Below are 17,038 nucleotides of genomic sequence, written 5' to 3'. Positions count from 1 at the left end.
TCTCCAGCAGCTTCCGTGTGATGACGGCTTCCACCATCGCTCTGGGACATGGACAAGTGGAGCCCGGGCCAAGGGAGATGTTGCTTCATTCCATGGGGCCGTGGGTTGCTCTTCTCATCCAAGCAGTGCCCAAGAACGACCTCATCCCTCCAGACCTCACCTCTGTCACAGGTTAAACAGGGACAACAAGAGCCCTCTGCCTCACAAAGACAGCAAGGCAATGTTAGCAGAGACAAAGCGTTGAAGATCCTGGAGGGAAAGACACCAAAGGCTCTAAAAATGTTATGATAACTTTCTAACTGTAATGGGACACTTGCCATAAGAAATAGGGTCATAAAGACAAGGGATACTTTTTTTTTTAAAAAAAGTTATTTTATCGTAACTGCTCACCATCAAACAAATTTCTAACTCTCATTCAAAAGCAGTCCAGTAAGAAATCATTTGACAAATTTAAACTAAGGAGAACATATATTGCAACAAAGGAAAGGTCATTTTTTTTCCCCACTCAAACAGTTTTTCAAGTAGAGGATTTGCTTCCAACACACACATGAACAGAAACCCTGGCAAAGAAGCAGCTGAATTATTATGCACCCAGCTGAAAAAAAAAATCCCCAAACCTCACTACTAGACCATGTACTAAGTCAGCAGATTTTTTCCCCTGCTTTTGATAATTTGACCAGAACTCCCTTTGTGAAAAACTCCTTTTCTTCAAATTCCAAGTCAGAATTTTATTTTCTACTCCCGACACTTAAACATTGAAGCATGGGACAGGATAACAGAGTAACACACACCACATTAAGAACACGTTTAAGAACACTCGCATCTTTAGCTTTTCTTCTGCAGTTTATTATATAAATTATGCTTTTGAACATTCAGAGCACTCACATTTCAAAACAGACAACGTTTCGTTCCCCACTGAGATACTAGTGCAAAAGTGGTTTATCTAAGTGCAAATAAGTTACACATCCCCACAGCCAGCCAGGGGGTTAGGCTGCTTTGAATGGAACTCCCGAGTCCATAGGTAACTAACAATTATGTTCTCTACACTAAATCTGAGCATCTTGTAGTCAATAGAAATATTTGACTTAGGTTGGTAACAACCAAATACTCCAACAGCACAAAGAAGAGAACAATTTGACTTGAAGCAGACCTGTGAATTCACTGGGATTGGAAACCACCGCTATCGTTTTTCTGACCCGACTTCAGTTATAAGTAAGTGGGCGCCAAATGTTCTCTTTGACCTTCGATGCCAATGATCAAAACACACCAAAGCTCACGTGCACGCGGGTGTTGGATTCCAGTGAATGCTGTAGGTCCCCTCTGGCACATCACAGAGGCAGTTCCCCAAAGCTCAACACAGAAAGGTTCATGAAATCACCTTCACCCGGCAAGAGGATGAGTGAGAAAGCTCTAAGATCCTTCCCATCTCCAACACCAACAATTGTCGCTGAAAAAAACCTGATTAAACCAAGACTGAAACATAGCGATGCCTCTCAGTTACACAATACATGCTACAACCCAATTTTAAATAAATCCAAGCAAAATAAACCTTTTTCAACCCATAGATGCCAGTGTATGGGGTCACTGCAGCGAAACACAGGCCACTCTGTCAGTAGTTATCAGTACCTTAGAAATCTGCATTCATTTCTCTTAAATAACTCTTTTGATGTAAAACCCAAATGAGACACTTCATAAATGACATCTTTATTAACAAGTTTTCTTTTTCACATTCTTTAAAGAGTGATGGTTAATTGAAATCTGCATAGTCAAGAGTGCAAAAAGAAAAAAATTCATAGAAATCGGACCCAAATGTGAATGTTGCCTTTTTTTTTTTTTTGAAGTGTAGACTGGCCACAGTGATAGGAAAAAGCAACCTCCAGAAATGAGTGAGCAGGGAGATGTGGAGGGGGTAAGGGATGGTGGGATGAAAACCACCAGAAAAACTCTCATCAGTATATTTGACTATTAATGAGGTCTTCACACAAAGACACACAACACCCATTCACATTCGTGTGCACCAGGGAACTGAACTACAGACGACACTTCCTCTGCTGGATGAGATGAAAGAGCAGGATTATTTGTGTGTTTAACCAAGTGCTGATCAGCTGTTCCCACCAAGGGAACCAGGACAATACCCAGGAGGATAAGCACAAGGCCCAGATTTCTTCATGCCCTTATTACAACCACGTTTAAACTAGCATCCTACAGTGGGAAACGTGAAATCTGAGTATTTCCATAATACTAAGAATTACTCTTAACACACACTTTTAAAGCAGTATCACCTCTCTTCTTTTTAAATCTTTAATACTATCATCTCTTTCCTTCCTGCTGCTGTTATTTGCAGTTGGTGGGAAGGTGAAGAGGAGCTCTCAGTGCCCAGGCTGTGGCTCAGCCTGTGGAAGTGCTCTGCAGCAGAACATCTCCACCAGCTTCATCTCCATCAGCGCAGGCCACATAAGTCTCCCACATCAACACCACAGTGTGACTGCAGGTAGTATTTTTAATATTTACACAGTCTGCCCGTTTAGCTGTTGTTCTCTGCATTGTAACCATCATCAGAAAAATCTAGAGGGGGGGGAAAAAAGTGGCACGTCCCCTACGCAACGGCTGTAGGTAGTGGAGACTCACATATTGTCCACACACTGGTGAGAGGCCATTTCTCAACTCCAGTTTTGATTTATACAGGAGATACCACTCTACAGCTGAGCATTATTTTAAATGCAAAATTCTCTTACATTGCTCATTTGGAGAAGCTACCCAATCCCATCCCTCTGAATTTCTCCGTGCACAAACCAGGCTTCACACTTTGCAGCAATAAACTTCAGTTACAATTTACAATTAGTTGGGTTCTGAATTATTCATCTGATTCAGATGCACGATCTGGGACCGTGGAGCACCGATCATCAATATTCAAATCATACAAGTTCAGATCTTGGGCAAAGGAAAAGTCTCCTTGATATGAGCCTACGGGCTTGAAGTCAGAAATTCAAGCCCAGCAGGTTTAGAGAAAGTTATTTATGAAACCAAACCAGTCAGAAATACATTTGCTGCCCTGGATATTGTAAACATAAGGCCTAAAATATTTTGGAGAAGACCCACAACAGTGAGTAAAAGGGATTCAGTAAAAAAAACTTGCAGCAGTTCATACTCTAACAAGGGGGAAACAAACTCCACAGCGAAATTCAAACCCATCATGGTGAAAGGGTGACTCCAGGGCAGAAACCCTGCCTGCACTGGGAGGATCAGAGATTAAAACCCAACAGTCAGATGTCTAGAAATAAGGACCCCAAATAATCAGATTTTATCCCCAGAACTAAGCCACCTGGGCAGCCAGCAGCTGCCACGCTGACTAGGTTTCAGGGCAAAACCACAGAAAATAACCCATCTTGTCCCAGTTTGGAACACCAAAAAATAAAATTGGTCGATTGGGTGTGGGCTGATAAATTTTCACAAGCAGCAATGGCAACATTTTTTCCCCCTGGGCAATTTCACAGGCAAATCTTCTGGCAAACCCCAGATCTAATTAAATTACGAACCGAATATTTAGTGCAATGGTATTCTTAATTTCTTCAGAATAAAACCTCTATTTCTTGTGCCGCTTCAGGGGTTTAACTCAAGAGACCAGTACAGTAAGACCACTTTTGACATTAGTTCAAGACTTACAATGGCACAGCTGATTTACATTATTTGTACTTTTTAAAAGTGGTGGTTATAAGGGCATTGGAGTAGATTATTTTTTTTTACTAACGCAAAATCCTAAAACTCAATGCAAATTGGTAGTCTGAAAAAAACACCTTACTCTAACATACAATGAAACTACTTGGTGGCCTTCTGTGTTTCAGGAAAATATCCCACATATTCAGATCATCAGGCAGCCTCACTAGTTAAGACACATTAAAATGAAACATTTTCCATTAAAGTTGCCAAAAACCGGATTTAAATTTATTGCATGACGTTGCATAAGAAAGTATATTATTGAAAACCGTAAGGCATCATGCAATTATCCATCAGCTAATTATTTATTATTCCTTGAAAGATGGTTATATACTCTAAAGTTATAAAACCAGTTTCAAAAAAGTACATAAAAAAATTTAACATAAGCATTAAATATTTTTTTTTTTTTCACATGTTCGTAGTTTTTAAGCTGTTAAAAAGTGCATTCAAACATACTGTACTGGAAAGTTGCTCTGACCAAAAATGGTGCCGGAGACTTGTTAAATTAAAAGCTGCAAAAGAATGTTGCATGGGATTAGAAAGCTCACAGATTGTGGTACTTAAAACTTACAAACTCGCTTGAAATAATTTCTCAATCCTCACACTTAACAATTTAGCGTACATGATATAATTAGCTAAAAATGTATATTATTTTTTTTTTATATATATAACTAAACAGTCAAATGAATTCAAGTTACGTACACCGAGTGATCAAATAAAGAGCAGACTTAATATTCAGACAGGGGGCAGAAGGTACTGGTGGGGTTTTGGCATTAATCAATGTACTGTGCCATCCAACGGAAGCCTTCTCCATAGCCTTGTCTCTTTAGCACGCTGCACATGAACACCTCCAGCGGCCTGGCGTTGAGCTCTTTCAGGGGTATACTGCCCTGCAGGGAGACAAGGGTGTGCCAAATTAGTGTTGTTACCAAAAAAAACCCCAAACAGCTACTTTACATCGACTTTGTTTCTATGGAATGCCGTTATTTAACTTGTGTCGGACACCGGGATTTTAGAAAGTAAATTAATCTAAAATGTGTACATATTACTAAGATTAGGGTCACTTGAGAAATACACTCAGCCTGTTTTCATGTGCACCTACACTTGATTTCATGTACTTCACCCTCTCCAAAGTGCAACAGCAAGAACATGAGGGCTTACACTCAGTTTTCAGTCCCAGTTCCCTGCTCTAACAGTTTTCCACCCAAATTAAAAAGCACGTTTGCTACCAATCGCAGGACTGACCCCAGCAAGAGTGCAAGCTGCTTGCTCATCAAGGTGAGCACAGTGGGATAAAGCTGTTGCTCAGCTGGAGATTCACAATGGTGTTCATCCTTTATAGACTGTGCAGTGATGTAAAAACCAGGCCAAGCTAAAAAAATATAATAAAAGTCAGTAATACCCGTTTATAGCCCATGATACCTATTCTAATTAACCTGTGCAATTCTCTTTCAACGTGGAAAACATGAAGGAAAATGTTTTGTTCCTGCTCAACCTGATCTCTGACTGGCACTGAACTTGAAGGGAAGAATCTAAGAATAAATACACTGTATTTAAATTAAGAAGAGTTGAGTATCACAAAGATCCTTAATATAAGTCTGCCCTGTTGCTACAGATGCCAGTAGGAACATGTTTTCACCACCCCACCCCTCCAAAACCTATAATCTCAGACTTCTACAATGCTACAAATTTATTTCTAAGCTTTAGATAAACATGTTAAGTAACAAAATATACTAAGTCTGCACCTTAAATGAGAAATCACTTGCTGCAAGACTTTATCCAGCTTTCTCTTTGGCACTCACTAGGTCTCACTAGGAACTATAGTCTCTAAAAACCTCATCATTTTAAAGTGCTGCATAGGAAATTTGAAGTACTAAAAATTATCCAAAGATGTGATGTAAAAAAGTTGGAGAGATGCATTCAACACACAAAAGATTCCATAATTCATTCATTCCATATACAGTTATTATGTACTAATTACTTTATAAATTAAAAACCTTATTTTTTTTTCTTGGCAGCGCTGGAGCGGAGACAACGCACACAATTATGTACTAATTACTTTATAAATTAAAAACTTTTTTCTTGGCATAGCTGGAGTGGAGACAACGCACACAGAAAAAGACAAACTCTCTAACAAAATAAATCAAAGCCCCCATCTAAGAAGAAAAGGAGCATTACCTTTCCTGTTGTCTGGCCATACAGACCAAACATCTCTCGTAACCTCTCTTCACTAATGGCTTCAGGTCTGTCAATCTTGTTCCCAAGAATTAGGATAGGCACATTAGCAATAGTTTCATCTGTCATTAGTGACTACAATGGAAAGGAGAAAGGAGAAGAGAGATTAATTCAGAATATAGAAGGTCAAGTTGCTACTACTCATGTCCAGGTGGCAGCAGAGCTCTGTGGATACTGGGGAATTTGAGCTTATTTCTTAAAAGTTAAAGTTAAAACCTTCAAAACTTTATTTAAACTTACATCAAGTTCTTCTTTTGATTCAAGCAACCTTTCGTGGTCTGCACAGTCCACCAAGAACACGATGCCATTAATCGCAGGTAAATAGTTTTTCCACACTCGGCGAGCTACAGGGAAGATGGGAAGTAGAAACAAAAGGAAATTACCCCAAAATCTGGAGTGATGCACACCAGTAATTAAGAAGCAACAGGGTTATTTTCTGAAGCCTTGGCTTATGTTGCCAGCCTTCAGGATGCTATTTCACATTTTAAGGAACTTGAAATGATGGAGCAAAAATATCATTATACTATTATCACCACTCTATCTATCCCACATGCACACTGAAACTTTTAGTGTTTCCCCAAGAATTATATCAATTAAAGTAAGCTTAAAGAATCAAGCTTAAAGGTAAGTGTAAGCAATTCAAAGTGCAGAATCCTCTTCAAAATACAGATATCTGACAAAAATTTATGCTCAATTTGGCAACACCTTCAGCAGTATTTGGGATTTGTGATAAATGGTGGAGAAATAAGGTAAGTGTAAGCAATTCAAAGTGCAGAATCCTCTTCAAAATACAGATATCTGTCAAAAATTTACGCTCAATTTGGCAACACCTGCAGCAGTATTTGGGCTTTGTGATAAATGGGTGGAGAAATCCAGAGCAGTGAATGGTTTTTATGCTGTCACAGAGTGTGGGAAGTTGATCTCTGCAGCACGGTTGGATTTTGGATCCAAAACAAGGGGACTGCAGACAATTTGAACTTGATTCGGTGACGTGACGCGACGTATTCTCTTACCTTGAGCATGTCCACCCAGATCAAAGGTAGTGAAAGTCATGCCAGCAATCGTCAGCTCTTCTGAAGCTAGAAATACACAGAATTATGTTCTCTGTGAAGATTTTGCAGTGCCTCAGAGTCCTCTAACCTTCTAGCCTGTAGACTTTACTTCCCCTGGGGTCTTTTCTGTATTTTATTGCTCAAGGAACAACTCAGAGCGATACATTCTCTCTCAAAATCAATGACACACGTTTAACAAAATGCTATTAAGCATTAAAACACGTGTGAAATAACTGTTTTACTTCCCCTGGGGTCTTTTCTGTATTTTATTGCTCAAGGAACAACTCAGAGCGATACATTCTCTCTCAAAATCAATGACACACGTTTAACAAAATGCTATTAACCATTAAAACATGTGTGAAATATCTGCAATGCTAAGAATAGCAGAGAATATTCATACATTACTTATCCCCACACACTACACAAACAACAGTTGGCTCTGGCAGCTGGTTTGCCAAAAAGATGGCATTTCACGTACAATAGTTTTCAAGATTTCTCCACTTCCTTTCCCGATCTCTCACCTCCTCACTGGACTTCCCCCAATCCACATTTTCAACCTGTATTGGACTTTTTCTCCTGTGAAGCTACCAGGATAACTATTACACAGCAACCTCTGAGTTAAAAAACCAATCCAAACAGTGTATATAAATGGTAGTTTTCCAGTTAGACAGAGAAGCTACTCCCAATTTCCCACAACTTCTGTTATCTAGACTCTCAGCTCCATCACTCAGCTTGGTTTCCCCCTCAGTTTTAAACAAACCACATTGAACTATCCTATACCCATCTTTTTTTAATATTACTTGAACTACCTACAGCTAGTTCCCAGAAATTCCTTTGTTTTCCCCACTCACACTGTTGGTCTTATGTATAATCAGACCCTGCTTTTCCTGCAGTTCTTTAAGTATCTTCTAGTTATGGAACCAGCTTTATTAACTTACTGGGGTGTAACGTGGGGACGTGTTGTCCCAATCTGTCATCTTTGAGCATGTGCAGCAGCGTAGTTTTTCCAGCATTGTCCAGGCCAAGAAACACTAGTTTGCCCGATTTCTTGTACAACCCTAGAACAAAGGAGATCCTGGTGAATAATCAGTTAAATCAGTGGGAGTTCATTCCCAGCACCGGAGGTGATCTTGCTCCCAGGAACAAAGTCAGGGTACAAAATTCACACCAGCCAAGCTCCACCGTGCACTTTATCAGTGCCCTTTATCCATGTTCTACTCACACAAGTGACATTCACCCTGCTGCACTAAGGGGTACCACGTGCAGCTTATGGGATGCTTAGTGGGAAGGGGAGAGGCACACAATTGGTATAAACTTGTCACTCAACGTAACTGCATTTAAATATCTTAGAAAAAAAAACATAAAACAGGACCAAATTTTGCTAGCAGTGTTTACTCTGCCCCAAAAAAAGGGCAGTTTTGCTCACAGGAGGTGGAGAAGGAGGTGCGTGGACATAGAGGGCTCTAAAATATGGATCATCATAGACCTGGATGGAGAGTGTTTAGTTCAGCTACCTCCAATTACGACCCCCAAAAAAGTTGTTTGAAACAAAAAGGAAGTTCAGATCTCAATAGGTATATGACAGATAAATTAGTTACCATGTTAATAGTCGTAATTAGTGTATGTATGAATTCGCTTAGTGGGAAGGGGAGAGGCACACAATTGATGTAAACTTGTCACTCAACGTAAATGCATTTAAATATCTTAGAAAAACGCTTAGTGGGAAGGGGAGAGGCACACAATTGGTATAAACTTGTCACTCAACGTAACTGCATTTAAATATCTTAGAAAAAAAAACATAAAACAGGACCAAATTTTGCTAGCAGTGTTTACTCTGCCCCCAAAAAAGGGCAGTTTTGCTCACAGGAGGTAGAGGAGGCGGCGTGTGGACAGAGGGCTCTACAATATGGATCATCATATACCTGGATGGAGGGTGTTTAGTTCAGCTACCTCCAATTACAACCCCAAAAAAAGCTGTTTGAGGCAAAAAGGAAGTCCAGATCTCAATAGGTATATCACAGAGAAATTAGTTACCATGTTAATAGTCGTAATCAGTGTATGTATGAATTCTTTTTATGTTGGTTCATATGTTATTTTGACAAAAAGTAACATTCAGCCACACTCCCAGCAAAATTTTATGGATATATCCTGAATGGCATCGTCAGGACAATTCTGACACACGTGCTGTCATGCAATAATGCTTCCATAACAAGAGTAAGAAATTTTATTTTCACCAGTTGTCATCTTTATAAAAATGCTTTTTCCCCCCTTTTTTCCTCTACTTGTAACCCAAATAAATGCAACAGTTGCTGTGAAAGAGAGGATGGATGTGTAAAACACGAACACCATATTTTCTTAAGTCTGAGGTTATCAAGGGGCAATTCTCCTAAACTTGCCAACACTACAGCCTATGCCAGATTTATTTTTCACCGTTTCAAACTGATCGATGTTTTTAAGACAGATTTCATTAAAAAAAAAAATAAATACATACTACATTCTGTACTGAAAAACTGCTGAAGTAAAAGACTCTCAGCTTTGCCTTTTTTAAGGAGAGAAAAACTTCCCTTATTCCTTCTTCAAAGAGCTGGGGCTGGGTACTACACACTGCACATCTCCTTAGGAACCACACTGACCCCACAGCACCTGTGAGCGCTGAGGAAGACAGAACACTTACAGCAGAGGGCAAGGAAATATATAAACATATATATATATATGCTGAAAATACATTTCTTCGAAGGTAAAACTGAGCTATGTTCCTAACAGAATCCTCTCTTCTTTCTGTGTAAAAAGAATTGCAAAATACAGACAAATATTGCAATATGGGAGGTTTTTATGTCACTAGGATCTCTTACTATGTAACATCACAGTAATGTGGTACTTTGCAATACACTGAAGAAAAGTTTACCACCACCACAATGATACAGAAACATTTGGTGAGGTACACGAGCAGATTTTACTGTCCAAGCTCAACCATCCCACGGCTGCAGTCCTGACAAAGCACAGCCAACCCTCCTGACCCGCAAACTAGGGACCAGCATCCTGCACCGTGCCCTGGGGCTGCAGGCAAGCGGCTGGTAGCCATCCAAAGGGCAGCTGGTAGCCATCCAAAGGGAGCACTGCCAGCTGCCCTGGGTCTCTCTACATGAGGAGGGCAGTGGATTAGGGTTTTATTCAGTGGGATTTAAGCAGGGCCACTGGGGGGTGGCCACTGGGACAGCCCCACAGGTGACCCAGTGTTACAGGGGTACACGTGCCTCTTTAGACCGACCTTTACACGGCGGCTGTTTGCTCACCTCTCTCCCTGCCTCCAGGTTAATCTCCAGCATCACATTCCAGCACGACACGTTCTGTAACCTGCAGGAATTCTTTCCTACTCCTCAGCTGATTTCATTAATGATCTTTATTACTACAGGTATCATGTCTTCACAGTTCTTTCAAATGCAACAACTCCTACTTCCCAAACTCACACGCCCAAATATATATATATTAACTATTAAACTACAGAGTGGAGGAGAAAGTATTAATGTTTACTGAGAAAGGAGAAGTGGACAATAACTTTCCTATATTAACTTATGTCACGGGGCAATCTCCAGTTCACACTTACCTTAGGAGTTAAACAAAACCCTACTAAATCATAGTAAAACAACATTTTTGCCAGTCTCAGCCTGGACACCCAAGAGCCTTTGCTCCCCAGTCAGATGCTGGTGCTTTCTCTGAAAGATTTCACATTTCCCAAGTATTTTTCATAGAAATGCAAGACAAAGCAGCAGCAAAACTTCAGCCATTAGCTACACCAAGACCAGAGTTTATATATAGAAAAAAATCAGATTCTTTGTGCATTCTAAAAGTATCTGTGCACAAAGATGTACTTCATAGAGTGATCTTACCAGCTTACTGACAGGACAGCACAGGGAAACTGCAGGGAGTTTCTCAAATGTTATTATAAACCTTCTTCAACCGTTAATGTAAATTAGAATGAAAATAGTAAGTGTTTCTTCTAAAATAAAAGCAACATACTGAAAGTATTTCTCCTTCCTACTTCAAGCTCCCATACCTTTCACCAGAATTAAACTTTGCATGCACAGGAACAGGAAAGTGGGCTAGCGTGCAATAATCACTGCTCAGCTAAGTAAGAGGAGATAAGAAAGATTAGTCAACTTAGTTAAAATTTCACTGGCTAATATTTCGATAGTAGTCCAAGGGTCTAACATTCAGCGAAGAAGTTTAAACTTTCAACTGATAAAAGGCAGGTGGCAGAGCTTGCCATGATTCATTAATCTCAAATGCTTCTTGTCTGCTTCAATAAAATCCTTGGAAGTTGTAAATTGTGCCTTTTACCTGTGTGATCTGTAACTTCCATTCCTCTTTTTAGTATCCTAACATTCCCTTTCCTCTTGTTTGGTTTTGCTGGGTTTTTTTGGAGGGTTTCCCTCCTCCCCGTCCTGTTTTCCACAAGCTAATATTTCACCTTGGATCGATAGGGGTTACAGACTCTTTTGGCCAGGGAACACTTTCCTGAGGCTCTTCAGCAGATGCCACTGAAGTTTCACACTGATTTCAGTGACATCAGTCACAAAATAAGGCACTGCTGAACATGAGCAAGGGCTTCAATATCCGGCACTGATTTTTTGTAGACTGTTCCTCCTATTTGGATTCTCGTGTGCAAAAGAACTGAGCAAAAATAACTGAGTTCAGTTCTTTACAGCACAGAAAGATCAGGAGAAGCTCTGTAAGAGCCAACTGAACTACAGCAACTTAAATGTAGTATGATTAGAAAAAGAAAACAAAGCAAACCCATTATGTTCATTAAAGGAAATGTAATTTTTCAGGAGGTTAAAGGATTAATGAAAGATTGAGTGGAGAGCAGACTCTGGAAATACTCAGTATTGATAAGTGAAACTTTTGTTTAAGTATTTTTGAATATGTACCAAACCAAATATTATTATTTAACCAGCTGCTATGTTTGCAGATAAGAGGTGAACATACATTTTATATAATAATAACCAAAAGAAAAAAAACCCCAAACAATTAAGACTTACCTAAGAACTGTAATACGCTACTGAAACCACTGTAAATCCAATCAAATATGAAAGCCATATCTGAATCTTATACTCTGAAATAAACAGAAAATACAATGCATTTAAGATCTGTCACAACAGCACATTAAACATTGTTAGATATTTACAGGTAACAAAAGTAACCTAAAGTTCTGGGTGAAAAAGTGACCCTGCAACGCGTTAAAAAAAATACAGCACATTAAACATTGTTAGATATTTACAGATAACAAAAGTAACCCAAAGTTCTGGGTGAAAAAGAGTGACCCTGCAATGCGTTAAAAAAAATGAGTGTAGAAATGAAAACAGAATCCAGACCGTCTGATTCAACAGCAGAAACTTCCTCTCCCTCCTCCCTCTGCGGCCTTGGAAAATGCTACGTGGACAGAAATCTTTGCAAGAAGTAAAAATAATCGTGTCTTAGGCACAGTTTGGTGGAAGTGTGTGATGTTCCACCGAAGATTTCACATGGGATCTTCACATTAACTTTCCAACTGGGACAACGTGGCACTTTGGAGGGGGCAACAGAGTCATCAGGGCAGAGTCAGTGCTCCGGTGCCCCTGGGAGCTGCTGGGGTTCAAAGCAGAGGTGATAAGAGGCAAGGAAGTTTTATGAAGTTGAACCCAGAGAAGTCAGATACCAAATAAATCCCTATTGTCTGCACATACCTGTCCCTTTAGCTTGTAATAGGAAACGACTACTTAACACAAAGCACAGGAACTACCATTCAAACAATGTGGTCTCCTGTAGTGTCCTGCACAGGCTGCCACACTTTAAACCTTAAATGCAAAACTTATTTATAAAAAAAAAAAGGACTCCAGAATACCACGTTTCCCACTGGATTCCTTCAGCTTAGATTTAAAAACAGAAGGTTGAGCTGAGAGACAGGAAATATGACTATAATCAACACCCTTGTTGTGCTGTACAGCCCTCAGCCAACTTCAGCTGACCATCAGAGTCAGGACAATCCTTGCCACCAGGATGAAGTTCTGCTTCTCCACAAGCACCTTTTCTTTGGGGTATGGTTAAAAAATATACAGCTCTATGCTAATCCCTGGGAAAGAAGCAAGTGGCCAAGACAGACGAATTCAGTTGTTCCTGCCCCAGAAAAATCCCTCTGCCCCCAAAAGCAGGGCTGCCTCCCAACAAGTGGCCACAGCAGAGGTGTCAGAGGAGCTTTGGCACACCTTGAGCACCCAGGAGGACAGGTAGCACAGAGGAGAAAGTGTCACTACTGCCAAAGTGATGCTTTGGGGCTCAAGAATAAAGCCATCACTAAGTTCACTGCACAACCATCATTTCTTAGCTTTCATCCTAATTTCCTCATTATCTGAAGAGGGGATAATCACACTAAAGGCACCAGTTTGACCCCGTGAATTAGTATCTAGCATGAAAACCTCTTGAAAGACTCAAGGGCAGCATCCTTCGAAGCATTTAGCCAGCTAATTCCTACTGGAGCATGTAATCCCTGCTAACATCAGGGGACACTGGAGTCCGATTGTCCTTGACTGCAGGTGGCAGAGGCAACGTCATGGATGTCCTGCCACACTTGTCTCCATGCTGGAGAGGTACCTTGGGGGGGTGGTCACAAGATGATTTTTGGGCAGCTCTGACCCTGGAGCTCAGGACAGAGCCACACCAAAATCCAGGCACCTGTCACAGCAATTACACTCATGGCAGCAGAGGTTCTCTGCTACACAACAACAGGTGTATCACAGAAAGGTAATATGGAAAGAGGAGGAAAGAACATTCAAATTACATTTGCTTGCACTGGAACAAAATATTTTCAGCCCCTATTCACCTCCCTGGTTGAAAAGCATGAAGTGCTGGGAGTCCCTGGTTTCTCCAGGACTAACCCCAAAACCCTTAGCCACCTCCTCCTCCACTCTGAGCAGCTGATCAGCTGCAACAGGCACAAATTGTAAGACTACAAATCAAATATGCTCATCAACGCATAAACACCCAGTTACACAACGTCACCACTGAAACTGTCCCTTGCATGGCTAAAAAGCAAAGGTCAAGAATAAGCAAACACGGCAGAACATACACGTCAGCAGATTTATTTATTGCTTGAGCAAAATACCGATCAAGAAAAGCCTCTGCGGGGCTTAGAAAAACCATCGACTCAAATAACCTGTAAATCAGGGCAAACAGCGTGATGTAAGAGAAGTGCTCAGATTACTGGGGTGAGAATAACTTCACAGCCCGCAGTTGTATCAACCTTTTCTATCAAACTTATGGCTAAAACTAAAACAACAACAAAAAATATCTTTATGCCTTACAGGAAAGGCTTTAAGGGGCAAGATTCAATCGATTAAAGTGAGAACAGGATTACTTTGCAAACACAGCTGAAGTGGCATTAATATAGGTTAAGTTTCTACTCTAAAAGTGGCTTTAGAAACAGAGCTACCCAAATAAAACCAGAACGGCCTCCGTATCAGCTGGCAGTGCTTAAAGGAAAATACTTTTTAAATGGGAGGTAGAAACAGAGCTACCCAAATAAAACCAGAATGGCCTCCGTATCAGCTGGCAGCGCTTAAAGGAAAATACTTTTAAAAAGGGAGGAACTTATGGCTAAAACTAAAACAACAAAAAAAAATATCTTTATGCCTTACAGGAAAGGCTTTAAGGGGCAAGATTCAATCGATTAAAGTGAGAACAGGATTACTTTGCAAACACAGCTGAAGTGGCATTAATATAGGTTAAGTTTCTACTCTAAAAGTGGCTTTAGAAACAGAGCTACCCAAATAAAACCAGAACGGCCTCCGTATCAGCTGGCAGTGCTTAAAGGAAAATACTTTTTAAATGGGAGGAAAAAAAATGGACAGCTAATTGTAAAGGTACACTGGCAATATTTTAATAGAGATATTAAATCTCCTCTTATCACCTAGGAAAAGTAACTGCATAATTCAAAGCAGCGTCAAATCAAAGCATTAAAAAGCCATAGAGCTCTGTACTGGTATTAATGCTGCTGAGACACCCAAGTCGTGGAGCTCCAGGGAATTATGGCAAGAGCTGAGGATGTTCAACAAGACGGACTCAAACTCTCAGGCCCATGTGAAAAATACCATAAATGCAGAACAATGAGAAGTCTGGCAAAGACTCTTTACAAGCTGAGGAAGACAAAAATACTAATTTAAGGTTATTTTATGGGTTCCCTCAAAAATAAATCGGTCACAAGCAGACATAAGCTTTTAATGAAAAATATTACTGGACAGAAGACAACATCTTGATACCAATTACCTTCACAGACCTCATCAACTCCCTCATGTCTCCTTAACAATAATATGAAAGGTAATTTTCTAGTATCACATCAACAATCGGATGGCTATCACTTCAAAACATCTCCAGCAACCCTGACTAACACCATTTCATCAGCAAAGTATCATCCAGTAGCTCCCGTGGAGCTCCGTGAGCCACTCTATAGGCCGAGGAGATGGGTTTGCTTACTGGAGACCACTACTGACTCAGAGGATGTGGAATTCCCACCCAGTGGCCTTGGTAACACCCTGAGCCAGCCTCCTGAAGGGAACGCTGCTGACAGCAGGGACTAGCAAACTCACTCATGCTTATTTCTCTTATATTCTGAGAAACACGGAATTTTTCCCTGCTCTAGACCTGCATTCTTCTAGCTAGAAACTCATCACTTCACTTCCGAACCAGTTAGAACGGCGCTCACTTCCAAAATCTGTGAAACTTCAGGCAAGAGAGCAAATCAGGCTTTCCAAGATGGTTTTAAATCCCTCTATGGAATAATCAGGAAACAGAAACCAGCGACACCCCCAAGCTGAACAGCTCTCACAGGAACTGGGATCGCACCTGGGTGGGTGCTGTCAGCAAGAGGCAGGAGAGATCCCCCCCCCATCCAGCCGAGCTGCACCAGCCCCAGCACAGGCCAGGAACACAACTCACCAGCAAGACTGTAAAGTCTACTGTTACGGGTGTCTATGCAGTTTTTCAAGGGATCACCTGAAGTTTCAACTTCGCATACGATCATTTTAACATCGTAAAATGTGGCAATGGGCAACAAAAAATAAAACTCCTAGGAAACTCAGCGAGTAAACTGCTATTAGCCTCCTCCAGTTGAGTTTATTCTATGGTATGAATCCACACTTTCATGTAGTATTTTAAAAGTTGAGGAAAGAGACGGGGTTTGACAATGAGGTGATGGCGCAGCTTTTCTTCAGATACTGTCACCAGTTTTTTTGACAGCGAGTCACCTGCGAGGTTTTAGGAAGCGCAATCATCATAACATTCTTGGTCTGTTACTAATCGGGTTGAAAACCAGAAAGATTACATGGCAGGGGGCTTAAATTTAGGGATATCACACCTTTTACTCCCAGACAGCCTCTTTGAATTTGGCAAACACCTGGGGCACATCCAAAACAGCAAACAGTTTATCCCTGAACAACACATGCTGCCTCCTGAGGCACCTGATGCAGCCCAGCTTACAAAAACCCAGCCCTCAGCCCACATTCTGTGCGTCAGGACCACTGCGGCCATTTACTTACTGATAAAAATATAACCTTAAGAGCCCAAGCTTCTGAAGAAATAGTAATAAGTAGAATAGACCTTAGCAGAGGGGCACAAGGTGCCGGGCAGCCCCTGTAAGAGGGTTGGGGAGCACCTGCGGGCTTGGGGCCCTGCTGCCAGCGCTCCCCTCATCCCCCGGAGAGGCAGGACCGGGGCTTCGGGGGGCACAGCTGGGAGAGGCCCACGGGCCGGTGCCCCCCAGCCCTGGAGAGAGAGAGAGAGGAGGGAAGGAGGGGGGAACAAGGAGGGAATGGGGTGGGAGCTCCCGCCGCCCCTCACAGCTCGCTCCCCCCGCCCTCACAGGCCTGCGGACCCGCCTAGGCCGCGGCCTCCCCCGCCGCCTCAGGGACCCCCCGGGGCCGGGCCCAGCCGCGGGTGGGAGGCGGCTCCCGGCGGTGGGCCCAGCACCCTGCGGAGCTCCCCCCGGGGGCGCTGGGCAGGCCGGGGCG

The 17,038-nt window shown here is 41.5% G+C and overlaps 1 protein-coding gene across 1 annotated transcript; it reads right to left on the bottom strand.

Annotated features, from left to right (window-relative positions):
• Positions 1 to 824: 824 nt before the first annotated feature.
• Positions 825 to 12,195, bottom strand: SAR1B (secretion associated, Ras related GTPase 1B). Its single transcript, XM_014948104.1, has 6 exons — positions 12,041 to 12,195; positions 7,940 to 8,059; positions 6,963 to 7,028; positions 6,190 to 6,293; positions 5,893 to 6,024; positions 825 to 4,604 (listed from the first exon to the last, which is right to left on the bottom strand). Exons 1-6 carry the CDS (start codon positions 12,096 to 12,098, stop codon positions 4,488 to 4,490), a joined length of 597 nt encoding a protein of 198 aa, XP_014803590.1. The 5' UTR covers positions 12,099 to 12,195; the 3' UTR covers positions 825 to 4,487.
• Between the last annotated feature and the right edge of the window lie 4,843 nt (positions 12,196 to 17,038).

This window comes from Calidris pugnax, unplaced genomic scaffold (genome assembly GCF_001431845.1).
Source record: "Calidris pugnax isolate Ruff unplaced genomic scaffold, ASM143184v1 scaffold27, whole genome shotgun sequence".
NCBI classification, from domain to species: Eukaryota; Metazoa; Chordata; class Aves; order Charadriiformes; family Scolopacidae; genus Calidris; species Calidris pugnax.
The sequence above is the reverse complement of the archived record's forward strand: the minus strand, read 5'-3'. Positions and strand labels throughout refer to the sequence as shown.